The sequence below is a fragment of the Phocoena sinus genome, chromosome 5, assembly GCF_008692025.1.
Source record: "Phocoena sinus isolate mPhoSin1 chromosome 5, mPhoSin1.pri, whole genome shotgun sequence".
In the NCBI taxonomy this organism is placed as follows: domain Eukaryota; kingdom Metazoa; phylum Chordata; class Mammalia; order Artiodactyla; family Phocoenidae; genus Phocoena; species Phocoena sinus.
Window position 1 is genome coordinate 129,658,889 of NC_045767.1, and position 21,024 is coordinate 129,679,912.

Sequence of the window (21,024 nt, forward strand, 5' to 3'; positions counted from 1 at the left end):
GAGAAGACATACAGATGACCAATAGGCAATGAAAATGAAAAATGCTCAACATTACTAATCATCAGAGAAATGCAAATGAAAACCACAATGAGCTATCACCTCATGCCAGCTAGAATGGCATCATCAAAAAACCCCACAAACAACAAATGTCGGTGAGATGTGGAGAAAAGGGAACCCTAGTACACTGTGGGTGGGAATGTAAATTAGTGCAGCCAACATGGATGTACAGAGGTTCCTCAAGAAACTAAAAATAGAACTACCATATTTTACAGCAATTCCACACCTGGGTATATATCCAAAGAAAATGAAAACACTATTCAAAAAGATGCATACACCCCAAAGTTCACAGAAGCGTTATTTACAATAGCCAAGATATGGAAGCAACCTAAGCGTCCATCAGCAAATGAATCAATAAAGAATATGTGATACATACATATATATATATATATATATACACACACAATGGAATATTACTCAGCTATAAAAATGAAATTTTATCATTTGCAACAACATGGACGAAATTGGAGGGTGTATGTCACTGAAGTAAGTCAGACAGAGAAAGACAAATACCATATGATATCACTTACATGTGGAATCTTAAAAAAAAACAAGTGAATATAACAAAAAAGAAACAGACTTACAGATACAGAGAACAAACTAGTGGTTACCAGTGGGAAGAGGGAAGGGGAAGGTGCAAGCTAAGGGTAAGGGATTAAAAGCTACAAACTACTATGTATAGCTTGTAAGCTACAAGGATATATTGTATAGGACAGGGAATACAGCCAATATTTGGCAGTAATTTTAAATGGGGTTATTCTGTAAAGCACTGAATCGGTATGGTTTACACTTCAAACTAAGGTAACATTGTAAATCAGCTATACTTCAATTAAAAAGTTAAAATATATATATATAAAGTACAGGCTCTAGATCCAGAGGGCCTATGCTTAAACACAGCCTACTAACTTTCTAGTAATGTAATTTGGTGCAAATTTCTTAACTCCTCTATATTTCAGCTTTCTTGCTTGCAAAATGGTGTCATGTAACAGTAGCTCCCTCATAGGCTTTTGTGAAGAATTAATACTTACAACATGTAAAGCCTTTAAAACAGCACTTGACACATAGCAAAATAAAAAAATGGTAGCCATAATTAAGCAGCAGAATGATTTAGAGTAGAATTTTATTATGCCTGGAGAATCCTGGGAATATGGGACTCGGTTTCCTCTTCATGTGAACAAGTTGAGAGAAAAGAAACAGCTCTATAGGTTAGGGGACTGATGTGAGTAAAGGCACTAAGACTTGGTAGAAACAAAACAGTGTGTTTGTGGAACAGCAACAGAACAGATAAATCAGGCTGCAGATATTGGATTCAGTTTTTCTTATATGTGTTTTCTCTTATGGGAATTTTTCTAGTGTACTTTTTATATATACCAAATGGATGAAAATACAAAACAACAGAGATTTTACATAAATAAACCCACATCCCAAATATCTTAAAACTAGACATTTTATATTCAATAAAATACATAATGAGGTATATAGTATAACTGAAAGAAGAAAATGAAGAATTTATTCCAATTAGTTGAATGGATTATCGTCCCAACAGGAGTAATTTTGTATAAATAGCAAATGGAAACAAAGAATAAAACAAGTATTTATAACTTTAAATATGACATATAAATGTAAATAAGCTGACCGTCTCTTATGTGGTATATTACAGCATACATCAATTAACAAAAACTTTATTTTAAGGAATTTTAATTTTTTCCAATTGAATCACAAATTTCTTGATTTTCAAAAACCGCAATTCACAAAAGCTTGCCTTAAGTGAAAAATAAAGGGAAACATAATCTTCAGGAAAAGCAATCTTCTAACTCTTGCCTCAAACTGTTTTGAAACATTGAAAACAAAGAAGAGAAACCCAAAACAAGTGCAATTTTGGTCAGATAAACTTTCTATAAGGTCTTCTCCTTTCAATTAAAGAGAAATGAAAAATCCAGGACGCTGGGCTTCATTCCACTCCAATATAATATCACTTTCAGAATGAACTGTGGAAATGGAGCAGGTGAGAAGGGAGAGTTAAAGCAACTGGCTTTTCTCCAGGGGAAGTAAATAAGAAGGGAGGTAACCTCTTCTAACCTTGCCAACATAAAAACTAGATCTCCAGGAAAATAAACTAGTAATAGCTGCTGGAAGGAGGGTCCTTATCAATGGAAATTATAACAGTATGCTGCTGGTTAAGGATTGATTTGAGTAAATAAACTTAGAATCTTTATGAACATGGCTCCCTGAAGAATTCATATTGTTGGGATATAAGATGAAGATACTTCATCAATGAAACATTTCTCCTGCTGTGTGAGGTAACTCCATAAAATCTCACTTGGAAATCTGATCTCTTAGCTTGAATCAGAGAGTGGATTCCAAAGTGGGATAAAAGACCTGGGAGAGCTGTCCCCAACCTGGCAGACCTCTTTCCTCTTTCACTGGAGCGTGATGGCCAGTACCTTTGAAATGATTAGTATAAGCTTGATATTGGCTAAGATCTATGATTTGTATGAGTCTTATTTGATCATCTGATCTTTTGTGCTCGCTCACCAGATATTGCATACTCTTTTTCATTAAAAACTAGCAATAAATTTCCAATGTATATATCACATTCTACTACAAGATGCTTTTCACTTTTAAAAATCAAACTAATTTAAAGTTATTTTGGGCTTCTAAAGGTTACACTATGATAAAAAGCATTAGAAAAACAATATAGAGTATGGGTTTATGCATATATAATTTTTTACTTATGTTGTATTTGCATTACTAAAACAGAAAAGTTAGGTTTTCAGAGATTACTCATTAATTTTCAGGATCCTATTCTTCAAATTCATGTGGCTACAACCAAAATGGCAGTATGATGATAAAGATCTCCAAAAAATCATAAAGTTGTATAAAAAGATCTCCAAAAAATCATAAAGTTGTATAAAAATTGTACTAGTAATATAAATTAAACCTTGAATCTATATTAACACAGTAACTTCTTAAACATCATAAACCATGATGCAGAGAAAATTAAAATCCGTGTAGCATATTTACTGCCAAACGAAGTTACTTGTTCTTTCAAGTTTACTCTGGTATTCTTAGTGGAAAAAAAGATACACATAAATCTCTTTCCAGGTCAAGAATCTTGCCAACTTTATGAAGAAGAAATCTTCCATGAAGAGCCTGAGTCAAAAGGCATGACATTTATTCACTCTCCCTGGTCATTATATTCAACATGTATTAATACACAAGGCTTCCAGACTATTTATCAAAGTTAAAGCTACTGGCTCTTCTACTTTATAGCTGAGGGGAGACTTCTTTCATCTTTTAAGTCTTATATATATATTTTAAATTGGAAGCTTAAAAGAAAATCTAAACTAAATCTTAAGGGGAAGTATGCAACAATCATTTTACCCTTGCTTTGTTGTTTTACTTCATCAGAATCCGTTTTGCATTTATATTTGTCATTGCTCTTTCCCTTTCTTTCCTAGGAATACTCATATGCTACTTCATCAAATTTCCTCCTCTTTAAAAAAGCAAATTAGTAAGAAGATAATTTAAAATAAGGGTTTCCTTATTTCATATATGTGTATGTATATACAATCTGACCATGATGTGTATAAATTAAGGATGCAACAAATAGTTTTCAGGTATTAGGAACATTTACCAGAAAATATTTTATTATCATTTGATCCTCCTGTTCATCAACCTCCTATATGTGTATCAATGTACAGCATTCAAAGAGGAGAAGAGAAAAGCTTTCACAAAAATCAGTTAAAAGAACACCCAATGAATATACTCAAGATGTTTGGTTTGTAGTAAAAAATAAAGTAAGAAAACTGCTAACCTCTCATTTTTTCTCCATTTTACAGCCTATCCTACTCTACTCCATTGTAATTAATGGTATAAATGTATTATGCAAATTTAGATATCCAACAGACATCACTTGGAAGGCATGGGAAATTCTAACAGTTCTTAATGCTTATTAATATCAAGAGTAACAGTTCTTTTCAATGGAGGATATGTATGTCAATCTATCATTGACATGTGGACTTGTGTCAAGTACGTACATCAAATGAAACTGATGTGTTTGAAAATATATATTAGTATTAGTTTTTTCTTTAAATGTGCCAGCATATCATAATGGCGATTACTGTTGCCCCAAAAAGCACCAAGACAAAGATTTCTTTTAGAAAGAGTGATTAGATGTAAGAAATTAAGATATGATAGAACTGCATTTAGAGAGTCCTGTGTGAACATATAGGCACAAAACACAAAATCATGAAAAGCATCCTGTTGTTACATTTGGACTTTCCTGCCTCTAGCAGCAAGTTAAATATGGAAAACTACATTTTGTTTTCTAAATAAACAAATATTTAAAACAATATCAAATTTAGGTAATTATGAAAAATAGCAATTTTGAAAACTTTAGCAAAGAAGTTTTTATGTGTGCCATAATAAAAATCACATGTGCATAGTAACATATACTTACTTTAGTCTTCATTAAAAAATCATTTAAAACACAGCTATATGTCATAAATCTAACCAAGAATGATAAGTGATTTATATTTTAAAATATTATAAATAAGAACAATTAACATGCATACATTTCAGGGACTGAAAAATTAAATTTTCAAAATGATTCAAGATATAAATAAAATATGTGTTAATAACTGTTAAAACATCTAGCAAAACTCTTCCTGGTTTTCCTTCTAAGCACTTCTTTATGTTTGAAAAAATAATTCTTAATATTATAAAATAAATTCCTTAGCTCATGTATTATTCATCTTAGACAGGTATTCACATAGTAAATCTATATCATCACCATTAAGCCTAGACTATAATGCAGATTTAAGATAACCTCAACCTTTAATATATAAGGCCTGTATAATATACAAGTGTGTATATATTCACATATGTAATCCATGTATAATTTGTATTGAATTTTGCAATCATGCAGTTCACCAGTATTCTGAAATCAGGAAAACAAAACAAAATCCTGACTTTTGATCTGAAACACCTACAGCACAATCTAGAACTTTTAATGTCTGTTAGAAAAGTTACATGAACTTGAGAAAGTCACTCAACCTCTTCAAATTCCACTTCAATCATTTGGAAAATAAATATAATTAAGCTTGTTCATCTCTTATTTTTAGTTACTTATTGTCAGGGTATTTCAGACAGATATGGAGGCATAATGCTCCTTTCACCAATAAATACTGATGATGCGCTATTTGCAGCTGTCAGATATACTATTATGCTTCTTGCTACTTCTTTGAGAAACAATCATCAACCTCAGTTTTGTTACACCTTGGAATACAGTGCAGTAATTATAATGGTTCTTGCACATTTTCTAAAAACTAACCATGCCATTAATCCCTATTTTTAATTCATGTTTAATGTAATCAAAGAAATGTAGAACATTTTAATAGTTAAATGGACAAACTACATAATAAACATTTCTGGAGAGTCTGAATATATTTCACCATGAAAGTAAAATTAACCCAGAAACATGTTCATTGATGTATATTCAGCACAATCCCATTAAAAAAGAAAAATTACATGAAAGAAAAAAAAAAAAGGGTTTCTGAGGAAGCAGCCTGAAATGTCTTACTGGTGTTAAAGAGCAATCATAAAATGGTAGCTTTTTAGGTTAGGTGGCTTTTTTGTCTGTATTGACAATTTTTGCTACATTGCTTTTGAGGAAAGAAGTACCTTTCTTTATTGACTTAATCTACTTGCTAATACATTTCTTTTTTCCCTTGCATCCTAGTCAAAATATCTTTAATTGAATTCTTTCTTCTTCAAAACGATATTGACCATTCAAGCTGATAAAAATCTTTATCAGAGGAGTGCTTTATTGCAGGTAATAGAATTTCTTACATTATCTACATTTATGGGTTTCAAATGTTAAAATAAAACAATAAATAGAAAGCGATAAGAACAGAATAAACTCTAGAAAACTGTTAGAGAAACAAAAATGTTTTCGTATCTTGAATCATAAAAGGATGTTTTAAGCAGCAAAGTCAACAAGGACACATACAATGTTTTCAAGTAAATAAATATATTTACAGTTTTAATACCATGGTTTAAACCCAACATTTGATCATGCATATTATATGTTACATAATAATTCAAATAATTTAAGAAATTTTATAGCATATTTCTAAATGTTACCATCATTAACCATGATTATTTCATTTCCTGTTTAAAAAATATAGGGAATTCAGTAAAACCTGCTTTTCCTCTCCTTAGCTCTATGGCTCTTCTGTTGTCCTGCACCACAACACTGCGACATCCTTTGGGTTCTGTCACTTATCCTTGCAATAAACTACAACACTCAAGAGTACCTTGTTGCTACCCAGTCATTTGATAATTAAAGTGAGCTATTACAGAAAGGTAATAAACAAAGACACACAGAAATCAGGCAGTGATGCCAAGTCCAGGAGACAGGTTTTTTTTAATGACACATTCAACAAACTTCCCTCAATATGAGGTCAATAGCCAAAAAACTTTCTTCACTTATTTAGAGACAGAAGTAAGTTTTTTTACTTTCTACAGTTAGAATAAGACTCTGCATGATTTATTTTGTTTGAAGACATACTGTTTTCATCTTTTGATCTCAATGCAAGGGAAAAAGAGGTAACTTAGTTCTTCGGTAAGACCTGTCACACTAGGATGGCAGAAACTAGAAGCACTGTTTTGAAACTTAATGTGCATAGAATATATGGTGAAATTAAACAGACTATAACCAGAGAGACAAATGACATGGATGAGAAGGTTGAACAAAAAATATGTCCTGCCAAGTGGAATATTACACTTCAGAATAGCTGCATACAGAGACAATTTAAAAATAAGTCTATTTTTTGTTTTAAAAATAAGGTAGGAATATGTTAGCTTAATCTACATCCATTAATATTTTATGCGATTGTGTACAAATGCAAAAAGTGTGAAATATCTGGAATGGAAAGATTTCTGTATTACATACTCCGAGAAATAGCTAACACATGAAATAATGGAAAACTGATTTCATATTTAGCATGTCAGATTTGTGATACATTTCTTATCAAATAATGATTTAACCTAGGTTGAAATATGTACTGGTTTAAATAAAACTTCAGTGCATGTAGGATTCCACAGGGCCTTGAAAAGAAGAAAACAAAAATAAACAAATGAATGACATCAAATTAATAAAATGAAAGGAAATTTTACTTAATATGAAGATGTAAAATGTTTAAACACAAATTAAAAAAACACAGACCAACATACCAACATAAGTCTATTCTACTTATGACTTTCTAAGTAAATATTGCTATTAAAACTTAATAAAAATATTTATATTAGTAATGTTTCCAGGCTCCCAACTTCCAATTAAATACTTTACTACCAAAAGCAAGGTGAAGGAGTGAAGACCAATTAGCAAAATTTTATTTCTCTGGTTTTGTAAGTGGAGTAAAAAAACGAGTTTTCCTCAACTTTTAATGTATTCTTCATTTCCAAAAAACTAAATGATTAATAGGTAAGTCCATCTGGCTCTCCTTTTTGTAAATCTCCTTTTTGTAAAGCTCCAAAAGAATTTTCAATCTGTTGCAATTATTATTATTTTGAAATCTCTATACTTTATTGCAGCTTTATGTGATAGGAAATTAAAACATTTCAAAATACTTCACCTTTAAAAAAAGGAACTCCTTGTCCAGGTAATGTGTATAAAAAGAAATATAGGATCCAAGAAGTATAGAATATGGCAGCTGCCTCCAAGGCATGTAGAATTCGGTTGGAGAGATAGAAATGAATATAGAAAAGATGAGCCATACTACAAGACAGTAAGTTCTATGTCAATACATAGGAGCTATATATGTCAATATATAGAACTGATAACAATATCTAGTACTGACAACTACAGGATAGGTTATATAGGACCAGTAACTGCTGAAATTGTTCTATAGAAAGAGAGATCACTCCCAGTTTGAGTGGCCAAATCAAATGGGAGTGGAGCTGGGCCTAAAAAGAGAGATACATTATAGGGGAGGGGCATTCTAAATAAAACAGTTAAAAACAAAACAAACGAACCAAAACACTGAACAACAACGGAGACAAGAAACAGCAATTTGTGTTGGAGCAGCTTAAGTGGAATAAAAGGTTTATGTTTGGGAACAGTTAGAGCTAAAATTGTGTAAGTAGGAAAGGATGTAATTTAAGCAGCTATGACGCTGGTTTGAGGAATGTGGATTTTATCCTTTAAGCCTTAGTGAGCCATTAAGAGAGAGTTTTAAAGTAGAAATACAACACAGTGTAAGCTGTGTGTTTGTGTTTATTTCTTTTAGATTTATCTGTGGTGCATATATAGATTAGATATATAGATTAGAATGTGTAGAGACTTTAAGTAGGAAGCCAAGACCAAAACTAATGTGAGTCAGTCCTAAAGCAGCAAGCAGTACTGGAAGGTGACTCTTCTTCATAATCTGATTTTTCCTGTTAAGAGGCTTGTTCCAGTTTTGTGAACAGCTGACCCATCACTCAGGTTACAGCTCAAAAGCAACATCCTCAGGTCTTCCATGATGAGTCCTTTCTAGACACAAGTATTCCTACTTCACCTGACATCATCTCTTAATCTCATCTTTCTGCTTCTTTACATCACCCCTCATCACTGTGTGAAATTCTTACCAATTTCTTCATTTCTAATTCATTTTCTGTCTTCATCCACTAGAATATGAGGTTCACGAAGAAAACAAACCTGTCTATTTCTTGTTCACCGCTACAATCTCAGTGCCTGGAATACCTTTCTTAACTTTTATTTAAAAAACGACTGTATAAATGAAAATATATCTTGAGAAAAAAATATCTTGAGAAAAAATGTCTTGAGATGAAAGGAAACTCAGGGCTATACTTGTATGTTGTACACAGAAGCACATACATATTTGCCAACCAAACATGTTCTTTTTTAAAAAAAAAAAGCCTTCAGAATCATTAAGGCTAACAAACATTTAATAGATACTCAGTGTTTGGTTACCTGTTTCCCAAATGCTAGTTGAATGGATGTAAAAAGACAGAGGAAATAAATTTCAGAAATCTAGAATCTGTGCTCCCGTGTATCTTATGACTCCTGACATTCATGTTTTTAATAAAGCTCTAATACAGATCCACCTTTTAATATTTTTAAAAGTGTCAGTAAAAATGAAGGGAATAAAATATTAGATTGAATATGTTCAGAAACACAAATGTCATAAAGCATGCAATCCTAACATTTCTCTCACTATGAAAGTTTATAATACTCTAATACTTGTCATGTAGGGAGGACGAAAAGCCCCAATACTTCTCTGTTCTTTTTAGCTAGTATAACACGAAGCAGGGGAGGGGAAATTACCAGGAAATATTAAAGCTCAACTAATGAGAATAAATGGTTCCCCTTAACTAGTCTGTAGAGACAACAGTAATTTGAAAAATAGGGTATTTTTTTATGATTAACCACTCTGGGGATATTGATATTGTAATGGCTTTACACCTTCATTGTTTCACTTATTAATATAGTCTAGAGATTATTCCATTCCAGAACATTAAGGCTTCCTCTTTTTGGAAGGGGAGGGGGCTCTACAGACCCCATTTTGTGAATGAGTCATTAGTACTAAATAGTCCCCTATTGGTGGAAATTCTGTGTTGTTTTCATCTTTACCTATTACAGATAATGCCCATAAAGGAAAACCTTATAGAAATGCTATTTGCTATCTAGGAATGTGTATGTTCTGGGTCAATTTCTAGAGATAGTATTGCCAGATGGAGAATAAAACCATGTACAATTTTGTTAGATTTTTCAAAATTTCTCTCGATACAAAATTGTAATAGCATATGACAATGCCATTCTTTAAAAGGAAAATTCTTGAGAAAAGTAAAATATGTTTAAAAGGTCACATGATTGAATGATATTCAGTCATTTAAACTATGAAGTAAAAATTTATTAATATTACAGCACAATAATATCCATTTTAAATGCCCAAAATATGTAAACACATGTATGTTTATATACATGTAATATATTTATAGATATACTATAGATTCAGTGTTTGTATGTTTATTCTAACATAATAAAAATCAAAATGGAGGTAAAAACTTTTAAAAGAGTAGAAAGTAATATATACACTCACACCAAGTAATTTTTGTCTTATAGTGACAAAAGTCCCAATAGTGAGTCATTACTGATGCTCCCTCAGAGAAGAAAAATTAATCCTTTCAGACTAAATTAGAGTTTGTAGCAACTTTCCCATAAATTAAGAAGACTTTTAAGTAGCATTTTTGGAGCAATATGAAGTGTCTCTTATAATCTTAAAATTTGAAAAACACTATTATTTCTAATTCTAGTCTTAGGCTAAAAAAAGAACAATTCATCAATTTTTAGGTTATACTTTTATAATTCAAGAAAATACTGAACCTGTTTAGAGTATTTTTCTTTTTGAAAATTACTCTGTATTAGACTAACCCTTAGACAAAATTTCCTCTAATTTGATGGAGTAAATCCAAATCTGTAAGTCCACTTATAAGCACAAAGCTCATAAAGTAATGACAAATCTCAAGTAATTCTGATATGTAAAGAACTATGACCCTTTAAGCACTCTGAATTGCAAATTACATTCTTTTTGGTATACATTTTCTCTATAGTAATTCAGCTACATACATGTAAAATTCTAACCGCCATCTTAAAAATGTGGCATCACATAAGAGTGTAATTTTCTGATATTCTTACTTTATAGAGCATGACATTAATGTTACATGTGGCTCTTTTTAAGGAAACTCTGTAACACATTATTCTGAAAATTCCAATTCCTTTGCCTATTTGGCATGAAGCCAAACATTTATGGAAGTTTTTTGTCTTTACCTCTCTACAGTTACTTATGTTATTAAAACATTTTACATCTTTATTTTGAAACACTAATAATCTAATATTTTAATGTTTTTTCCCTAAAATGATTACTACTTCTTTTATTGGCAGACGATATAAGCTAGTGAAGGCAAACAGAATTAGCCACCCCCAAATATGTCTCTTTGGAATAAAAATTACACTGAGTTAATTATTTTTGAGAAACTTCAGACACAGGAGAAGCTCTGAAAAGTGACTAAAGTTACCCTTTGTAAGAGATATTTCCGTTTGTAAGGGCATTCTCCATTTGTAAGAGTGTCTCCCTCTCTGCACCAGGCAGCGGATGACTAAGTCTCTAGAAACTCTTGTCAGTATAGAAGGCACGGACTTAAATCTAACAACCTTACCCTTGTTTACTGTGTTTTTCCTGGTAACCTCCCATAACTGGCTTCCCCACTGCCCAACACCTTTCTTTTGTCTCTAGCTGGAGATGGTATTTATAGTGTTGGTTTGACCATTTCAGGGAGTTAATGTATGCAGGAGATATACGTGGTATTAAATTTTTGTTTTTCTCCTCTTAATGTGTTTCATTACAGTGGAGACTCAGTCAAGAACCTAGACAGAGAGCGGGAAAATTATTTTTCTACCACTACAGTTTGGAGACCCGTGATGGGGCTTGCTGAGGCACCATATTTGCTCTGGAGTCTGCAGATGGGATTCTGGAAAACTGGCAGAAGCTGGCTAAGGGTAATAATTCTTACCAAAGGCAGATCTCCTGGATCTGTCTCTATAATGCCTGGTTCAGAGAGGAAGGTAAGCATTTCTTGACCCTTCCTTTTCAAATTTAGATTAAAGGGAGAAAATACCTGCGTGAATTAGTTTCTTGGGTATAGCGACTTTGGTAAAGATTTTTTTTTATGAGTACTCTTGTTTTATATTGATCCATTTTCCTCCCAGAGAGATAGTAATTGTTTGCTTTTATCTCTGTCTTTTCTGTCATTTGTTATGAGGAGAACCATAGCCTAGAGAGGTTTTCCTTCTATTTTATTCTATGCCTTAAAAGCTTGGCCTTGTAACCAGTGAGAATATTCTCCCTGGGATCCACCAGTCAGAAGATGCATGCGCCGGCATGCATCTAGTGGACAGCCCAATAGCAGCATTCTCATTGTCCCCCCCACCACACCAGCTGCCAGGGGAGTTTGTCATAAGGGTCCCAGTCCACAGGGGGCCTTTGATATCTCAAATTTCATTGTCTCTTTAATGCTGGGAAAGTCCCATTCACTAGTTGCACCTGCCTGGTGTCACAGATTAGTGGGTATGTAGCTGAATGCATCACACGTTCTCACGGAAAACCGCAGACACCATTTTCACTATACCATTCTTACCACTTGTGACAATGAAGGTCTTTGCTTTCTTAGGCTAACTTTGGGAGTGAATTTTCAGGATCTTGTGATGGCTGCAGCTTTTGTACACTCTTTTGGGATGCCTCTTGCCTCTATGGTTAAGCCATAAAAAGCCTTATTGGTTTGAGTTGCTATTGAAATATATAAGATCCTACTTGTCAATGGCCAGATGATGAATCCTTTGAGTTGGAAAAACCTCTATACTCGAAAAAATTTTTAGAGAGCTCTCATTCTAACAACTGTCTTTTTGGTACTATGGACAGACCAGATTGAAAAGAGGACACTAAGAATTGAAATGGCTTGCCTTACAGACCCCTTTGACAAGATGAAGTTACAAAGCCTCATTAATCACAACTTTCAGAAGATACTATCAAATTTAGAGAACAGTTAGAAAGATCAGTGGACATCCACAGTCACATTCACTGGAACCCTGATTGGTAGCTAAACGGTGTTCTTCCCACCCATGATTGTATTGTACTTATCAGATAAACCAGATGGCCTCTTGGGAAAACCCCCTCACAGAAGAAACAAATGACCAGAATTTCTCCCAGGCCCTCCTACAAATGATCAGGAAATGGATCAGCTGGACGCTGATGTTCAGGTGCTGATTGAAACAATAACAGAGGCTTTTTCCCCCTTAAGGTTAATTGGTCTAAGGTTGAATTGTACACTCAGGAAAAAAAAAAAAAAAGGAGAGCATTGTAGCCTTTGTTGAATGCTTTATATAGATTTTTTTTTTTTTGCGGTACGTGGGCCTCTCACTGTTGTGGCCTCTCCCGTTGCGGAGGACAGGTTCCGGACGCGCAGGCTTAGCGGCCATGGCTCACGGGTCCAGCTGCTCCGCGGCATGTGGGATCCTCCTGGACCGGGGCACGAACCCGTGTCCCCTGCATCGGCAGGCGGACTCTCAACCACTGCGCCACCAGGGAAACCCAATATATAGATTTTTAAAAGGCATACTGCATTAAACCCTAAAGCTCCAGAATATAGAAATCTTGATTTCCAGCTTAGTTGGAAATCTTCTACCTGATATAAAGCAAATTGAAAATAATGTAGTTGAATGGGCAGGTCAGTCCCTTGATATGATTTAGGCTACAACCAAGTTCTTTGAGGAATTAGAAACAACTTTGTTTTTCAAATCTTTGCAAAACCAGAGCTGCAGCTCTAGAAACAATTCAAAGTCCACCTATCCTTTTTACCCACGCCACCAAAGGTCCCCTATTCATCTCAAAATGCTTGCAAAAGGATCAGGACATTGGAAACAGTACTATCCTGCACCTAAGAAAAATAAGGAAAGTTTAAATAGTAATTATTCCCGGCCTCCGATAATATGCAAATATACCCCAAAACTCAATTTTGGAGAAAATTTGGATACTTTCTGTGTTTTTGAAATGTAAATTTTCTACCCCATCTTAAAAATTTTCTACCCATTCTTCTCTAGGACCTAAGAACCAATCCTTACAATGTAAACTTTAGGGAGCTGTTTCTCATCAGAAAGAGAAAAAAGGAGTTATTTGGAAAATGGGCAAATGAAAAATTCCAAGTCTCTTCTTTCACTAATACTAGTAGGAAAAAGGAAAAAACAATCTTTACCCATCTTAGTGGACAAACTTCCAGAAACACAATTTGGACCCAACTGTTCTCTTATAAACTATAAACTAGTCAGGTACTAATATTGTACCTGACTCATAGCTAAAATTTTAAAATGAAAGCTATAAGATATATATTTGTATCTGTACGTTTACACATGTCTATATATGTATGTTGTAGATGTGTGGTATTTTTCTACCTCCAGATGTTATTGCTAAAATTAATCTGTAAAAGAGTTCTATTTAATTGACTTAAAATAAGTGCCTTATAAATTAAGTATTCCTAAAACTCTCAGAAACATAGAAACTAATCCAATTAAAAAAAACCCACAGAATCTTGGATGATCTCCAGTTAAAGCTAGTTGAAGTTTGTTGGTTTAATTAAAATAGACACGTCTTCAGTGTCATTAAATATAATGCAGACATCCAACTCTCATTCTACTTCGGTTTACTAGTTGGAGAAAGTTCATATTACCTCTGTTAACAAAATTTGTAAACAAGAAAAATAGTTTAGGATGATGGCTGACTTTGTCAAATATCTCACAAAGTTTTCATGAGTAGTTTAAACATAATTGTTGAGAACAAGTGATTTAAAAAGGATAAGAGTTTTTAGGTGAATGTTTCAGCAATAATTATGTATCATGGTACATCTATTTAAATAGTTTCCCAAATCCTTTTGGTAACTTCAATCCTTAGAATTTTGCTAAGTGACAGAAATTTATCAAATATCTAGATTATTTCCAAGTAAGATAAAATATTAAACATCAATTATTGAACATAAGCTTATCTACTTTTGGCTTCCTATTATAGAGGAACTAATTACATTTGGGTTTGTTAGTAAACATTTCTTGTGCCATGTCGAAAGGTTTTACTATTAAAAGGAGCACATGCTTCCTAAATTATAAAATGTATTAATAATTAATTTGCCAATGTAAAGAAAACTGTAGTAACGTACAGTTTATAATTGCTTACTTTTTAGTTTTCACTATAAAGTTCATAAGGGTTAAAAATTCTAATTAATGTGATTAAAACTAGTAGAAACAGTAAGGGAAACAACTGCAAGGAAAGTAAGATGTGTTTTTGGCTAAGCAAATGTATGAGGTATGAAATTCCTAGAAATCTGATCTATACTGGCATAAAATAATTCTATTTATTATCTTAAAATGTATGTCAGACACATAAGCAAATTTCCTTGTCAATTGCATTGTTATGCACTCTCACCCGATCTTTAACAGTAGCTATTTTTAAGTATTTGTCATTTACAGACAGTTATTATTTCACCTTCATGCTTTTGCCAAAGTGCTTAATCTTCAAGGAAATTCATGAAAAGGACTCTAACAAGCGCTCTAGAATACAAATTCCTGATAACTTTAAGATCATGAAACCCAACTAGGTAAGAATTACCAGAAATAATCCAAGAACTGGATTAATGAAGAGTGAGATTTAATAACATGGGAATGAATGAAGTGATGACCATGAATATAATCTTTATGACTTTTTGTTAGAAACATTGCTGGTTCTTTAATGTTTTGTTTTTCTAGACTTAAGGAAACCTTTTTCTTTTCTCTTGACCTAAGTATGAATTAAAGCAATTTGGCAAAGTATGACTTTGTGTATAAAGATGAAACAATTACTTCTTCTCCCTAACTGATCCCTCCATAATTCAGAAACTGTAAGTATTTTTATACTTATTTGCATAAATTCAATAAGACTCTGTTCTTATAACAGGACAAAACTGGAAACACTGGCTATATTGCCAAGGCTTTGACTGAAATGTCATATATATTTTTTTTTTTTGCGGGACGCAGGCCTCTCACTGCTGTGCCCTCTCCCGTTGCGGAGCACAGGCTCCGGACGCGCAGGCCCAGTGGCCATGGCTCACGGGCCCAGCCGCTCCGCGGCATGTGGGATCCTCCCGAACCGGGGCACGAACCCGCGTCCCCTGCATCGGCAGGCGGACGCTCAACCACTGCGCCACCAGGAAAGCCGGAAATGTCATATTTGAGACTGTGCCTAGAATCAGATGACCACGTAACTTTAAGAAACTAAGTTTGATTTTATGAAGCCAACACTGTCCCTTAGAAAAATAGCCTGGTACCTTGCTTACAGGGTTCCCGGCAACCTTCCCAGGTGAATAAGGAAGTTCAACTTTCTGGCAGGTACAGGAACCTCAAGAGACTTTTATACCTTGAGAAGAGATATATATATAGGTTTTGCAGGCAAAGTCTGATGGCAACATTTTGGCTTGGCTTCCTAGCCTTGAGGTTTTAAAGGTTCAATCTGTGATTCTTTATGAAAGTTCTAGCAAAGCAGATTTAAAAAGAACCTATACAATCACTATTCTTGCTGCACTTATGTAAATAATCAGGCCAAGTTCAATGAGACTAGATCTATTTTGCAAATGTTTTAGTCTTATTGTGATTGTCTTTGGTAAAAATGAGAGTGATTATAGAGGGACATGTTTTAGTAGCATACCTTTATGGATATTAGATTCTAGTCCTATTATTTTTTTATTATTATTTTTTTTACCTGCAAACTGGAATGGAAACTTTCAGTTTCCTCAAATATCTTGCTACAACTCTTCAAACTCACTTCCAATTTTCTCCCACCCTTCTAACTTGGAATGGGTGAAAAGAAAAGCCCTTTCCTAAAGTTCTGCAAACTGAATGTGAACAACTTGATATAAACTTCAGAGAAATCACCACAACAGCTCATGTATAGACAATCTTCCATGTTTGTTGATATGTGGGACACTCCAAGTTTACCTAGACACCTGATAATATCAGAGACAATCAAACTGAAAAAGATGCTTTGAGCCTGACATATAGAAATCTTGTGCCTGGATTCAGAAACTGAGTTATAGTTTGTTCTCATCATTAATCTTTATCTTTCTTTCTCTACAGAAATGCCTCTTACTAAGTACCTGATTGCAAGCACAGTATAGACCTAATCTTGGAAGCCCGTTTGCAAGACCACTTCTGAGATGAGACACAACAGTTTAACTAGACTGACCTATTCTCAGGACTAAGACACTGGTTCAGTGAAATAATGGATCAACTTATCAACTCAGCTTCTGAACTGTGGGACTTCTTGAGGAAGTTTTAAAGGCAGGACTTAAGGGGAGCAGAATTTGACACCCTAAAATATGTCTCTTTGGCATAAGGATCATCTTAAGCTGATTATTTCTAAGTAACTGCAGACACAGGAGAAGCTCTGAAAACTAAATAAAAGTTACCCTTTTGTAAGAGACATTAACATTTATAAGGGAAATCTCTACTTTTAAGGGTATCTCCCTCTCTATACCTAGAAGAGAGGATGATTAAATCTTTAGAAACTTTTATCAATGGAGAAGGCACCAACTTAAATATGCCAAACGACCATACCCTGTTTATTCTACTTTTTCTGATAATCTCTGTAATTTGCCTCCCTGCTGCCCAACATCTTTCTTTTGTCTTTAGCTGGAGATAGTATTTAAGAAGGTAGCTTGGGACATTTCGGGTGTTAACCTAGTTTTCCTGTGTATCTCCCATCTATACCATACGTACACATGTTACTAAACATGTTTTTGTCTTGTTACTCTGTATTATAAGGGTGTCTCAGCCAAGAACCTAGAAGGGTAGAGGGAAAATTATTTTTCTTCCTCTATACAAGTATTCTCAAGTTCCAAAGTATGAGTTAAGTAGTTGAGAAACTTCTTGATAGAGAAAGACCATTATGAGTGCTAATGATCTTGACAGATATTACCCTATTTTGTGCTGCTGAAATCAAGTTACAAGTAGGAGATTGTTAGAGAACAGCAGATATCATAAGAAAACTGAAGGGGAAAAAAATGAAGTAATTTAATTAATTAAATCTGATAGCCTGATTAAACAAAGCCTCAACCATGACAAAATAGAAAAGCCATCAGTTGGTATAATGAAAAAAATAAAGTACTGTCACATCATTATGCTAAGGCAAAAAATTGTCATCATTATCATTTCAATTTAGAATATATGGTTTTATGATTTCTGCATATTGAAAAAGTAATGTTTTTAGGGAGTCATTGTGACTATTACCTTTAAAAACATTTAAATATTAATTTATACAAAGTATAATATAATTGGATCACAAATATACTCAGCCAATATTTGTATGAATCCAGTTTAATCATATTAAAATTCAAATAGCCATTTAAAACATATTAGCGTATAATTTGTTAATTCTTAGTATATACATAAAAAAGTTTAAAAAAATTTGCATCGAATCCTACCTTCTATAATAAGTAGAGTAAATAAAAGTAGATTATTTTTTATACCTGTGTCATGCAGGTGTTTCTCTGTGTGTATTGAGAGACTATGTGTTTTGGTGTATATATATATATATCTATATAAATATTTTGTATTTATATTGCAAAGATACGTGTGTATATATATATTTAAAGAATAAATTTCCTTTTACAGATTTTCCTGATTGTAGACATTAAAGGAAACCACTGCTTTCCCTAGAAATAATATAAATCTCCAAAGATTTACATTGAACAAGTACTTGAAGAAAGTCTTAGAGCTTAAATTAATACAAATTATGATTAGCTACAACTGCATAGTACATCATAAACAGATATTGAGAGATGCCCTTAGCGTATACATTGTGTTTTCTTCCTTCAGAAGGGACCCCCTATTATGCAATGCCACTTAGCACACTGGAAAATACTAAAATAACTTCCAAAGTTTTCTAAGGCAAATATTTGAAATTCTGAAGTTAGATTTCCTATAGAAATGGCAATCTATGAGATGGAAGTAGAAGTGGGTTGGGAGAAATTTTCTTTTCAACAAATATCTACTTTTCTTCTCTCCTATCAATGCTATCACAGAGTCAACATAATTTTAAGCAAATATGATCATCACTATTAGTAGATGAAAGGGAGCAAAATATACTAGCACAAAACATGCCTCTTTGGCAAATGGATTATCTTGAGCTGGTTATTTTTAAGAAACAGCAGGAGAAGCTCTAAAAAATTGAGAAGTGACCCTTTGTAAGAAGAATTCACATTTTTTAAGACAAACCTCCAACTGTAAGGGCGTCTCTCTCTCTCTCGGTACCAGGAAGAGAATGACCCAATCTCTAGAAAATTCTATTAATGAAGAGGACACCAACTTAAATCTGCACAACCATACCCTTGTTTACTGTGTTTTTCCTGGTAACCTCCCATTACTGCCCTCCCTACCCCCATTTTATTTGCCTTCAGCTGGAGGTGGTATTTAAGGTGGTGGTCTGGGCCATATCAGGGAATTACTCTTTTCCTGGGTATGTCCCACTTATACAGGAAGTATACACGCTACTAAACTTCTGTTTGTTTTCTACTGTAATTCTGTCTCTATTACCGTGGCGGGCAGACCTCAGCCAAGAAGGTTAGAGGGAAAGTTATTTTTCCTCCCCTACGTAATTTAAGCTATATAAAATATTTGTGGGTGTGCTCTTTTGCTTTGTTTTAATGAATATTTTTATAATTATAAGAATTTTCATAGTTAACACTAAGCCTTGCTATTTTCCCCATGAGAATTTCAACCACAAATTCACTTAACGAAAGAATTATCAGTTAACTAATACCAATTCTATGTAGCCAGAAATGAATTAAAGACCTGGAGACATTCCAGGAATGATCTAGCTCCTACATAAAGATTCAGAATTTTAAAAGGAACCATTCAATGCAATACTGTTAAGGACAGCTGCACGTTTTCACCCATGTTTTAAAATCATTGGTTGTCTATGCTGACTTGCATTTAATACATCTTTTAAAAGGCACAAAGTAGTCACTGCAAAATATTTGTTAGATATGACAAAGAAATATAGAATAAAAATGTAGGATAGCAATATGTACTTCTGTATTTTTGTGAATAAAGTAAAACAATGCATACTGATTTGTTACTGATTTTAGGATTATAAAATTATCATTAAAAAAATCATTAGAGTCTTAATCTATTCATTTAATTTTCACCAATTATTGAGTGCTTTCTTTATTTGTTCACTGTTAGTAGCACACCTCTAATAAATGGGATGTGCTGATATACAATGAAGTGTAACTATACATTTAAAGTTTATAGATTCAGCTCTGCCTGGGCTGGAAGAAGAGTGGTACACAGAGAAGAGGATGGAGAGAATGCATGCAAAAAAAGAAAGAAGAAAAGCAAATGTAATTTACATAGTATAGTCGATTCGACAGTTTTCTTCTTAGTGCCCCTAAGTGAGTATGATGGAAGAGGCTGAGCAGGCTGTTCCCTCAGATGGTCTGGGCTCCCCTAATGTGAGTTTCCTGATGCACTGGGTCTGATTCTAGGGTTTAATTGTCCAGAATGCATTTTTTTTTCATGTTGCAGGGCCTCTAAATGAAGCAAACTATTCTTATTCTAGGCCTGCAGCCAAGATAACAGCAATTTGTTCTGACTGAGGGTCTTTGAGGAGTTGCAAGGAGCACATCACAAAAGGATTTCTGGCTAAAGGTGATTTTTCACCTCACCTCCTTCAAGTCTCACATCTCACACCTCATCCTCAGACCTGCCCAGGTCACTCTATTTAAAATTTTTGGATCGTAGCCCTGACCACATCCCTACATTCACAATTATCTTTTCCCTGTGTTATTTTTCCCTTTTACATTGCATTAGTAGCTTCTAACATACCATACACTTTACTTTTTATTATATTTTTTACTTAAGTATAATAAAGTACAAGCTCCCTGCGGGATTATTTGTTGTTTGGTTAAAGGATGTATCTCAAGTACCTAGAACAAGGCCTGGCTTCCAGTAAGCACTTAGTAGTATTTGTTGAATGATGCATGTATGAATCTTCAAAAGTGATGCCCTTAGAATTTCACCAAAAGATAAGCTGATTCCTCCATTAAATAGTAACAAGCACCTGTGGCAGTCGATGTTTCCAGTGTTTTTCATCAATGTTCCTATATGAAAGCTACCCTTAATGTAATATGAAAAACTGTAGTTCAAAAGAAAATCTAGAATATATCGTTCAGTTTTGAAATCTGATTTTTTTAACTTGTAAAAATTAACAGAAATACCTGAGATAAGTAAATATTAAAGAATGAAGCCTATTGGGGAAAGGTACTCATCTACTAAACACTGGGGCACACTGCAACGAATGGATCCAAAATAGGTTTAAGAAACTACAG

At 33.6% G+C, this 21,024-nt stretch overlaps 1 protein-coding gene across 2 annotated transcripts in view; it reads right to left on the reverse strand.

The window, feature by feature from the left end:
- Positions 1-5,911: 5,911 nt before the first annotated feature.
- Positions 5,912-21,024, reverse strand: part of CCSER1 (coiled-coil serine rich protein 1) — a 721,106-nt gene continuing 705,993 nt past the window's right edge. Inside the window, exon 9 of one of the 2 annotated variants that reach the window (XM_032632164.1) lies at positions 5,912-7,170. In XM_032632164.1, the coding sequence (XP_032488055.1) occupies positions 7,111-7,170 (60 nt within the window). In that variant the 3' untranslated portion in view covers positions 5,912-7,110. The remainder of the gene's footprint in view (positions 7,171-21,024) is intronic. The other variant, XM_032632163.1, reaches the window with a different exon arrangement.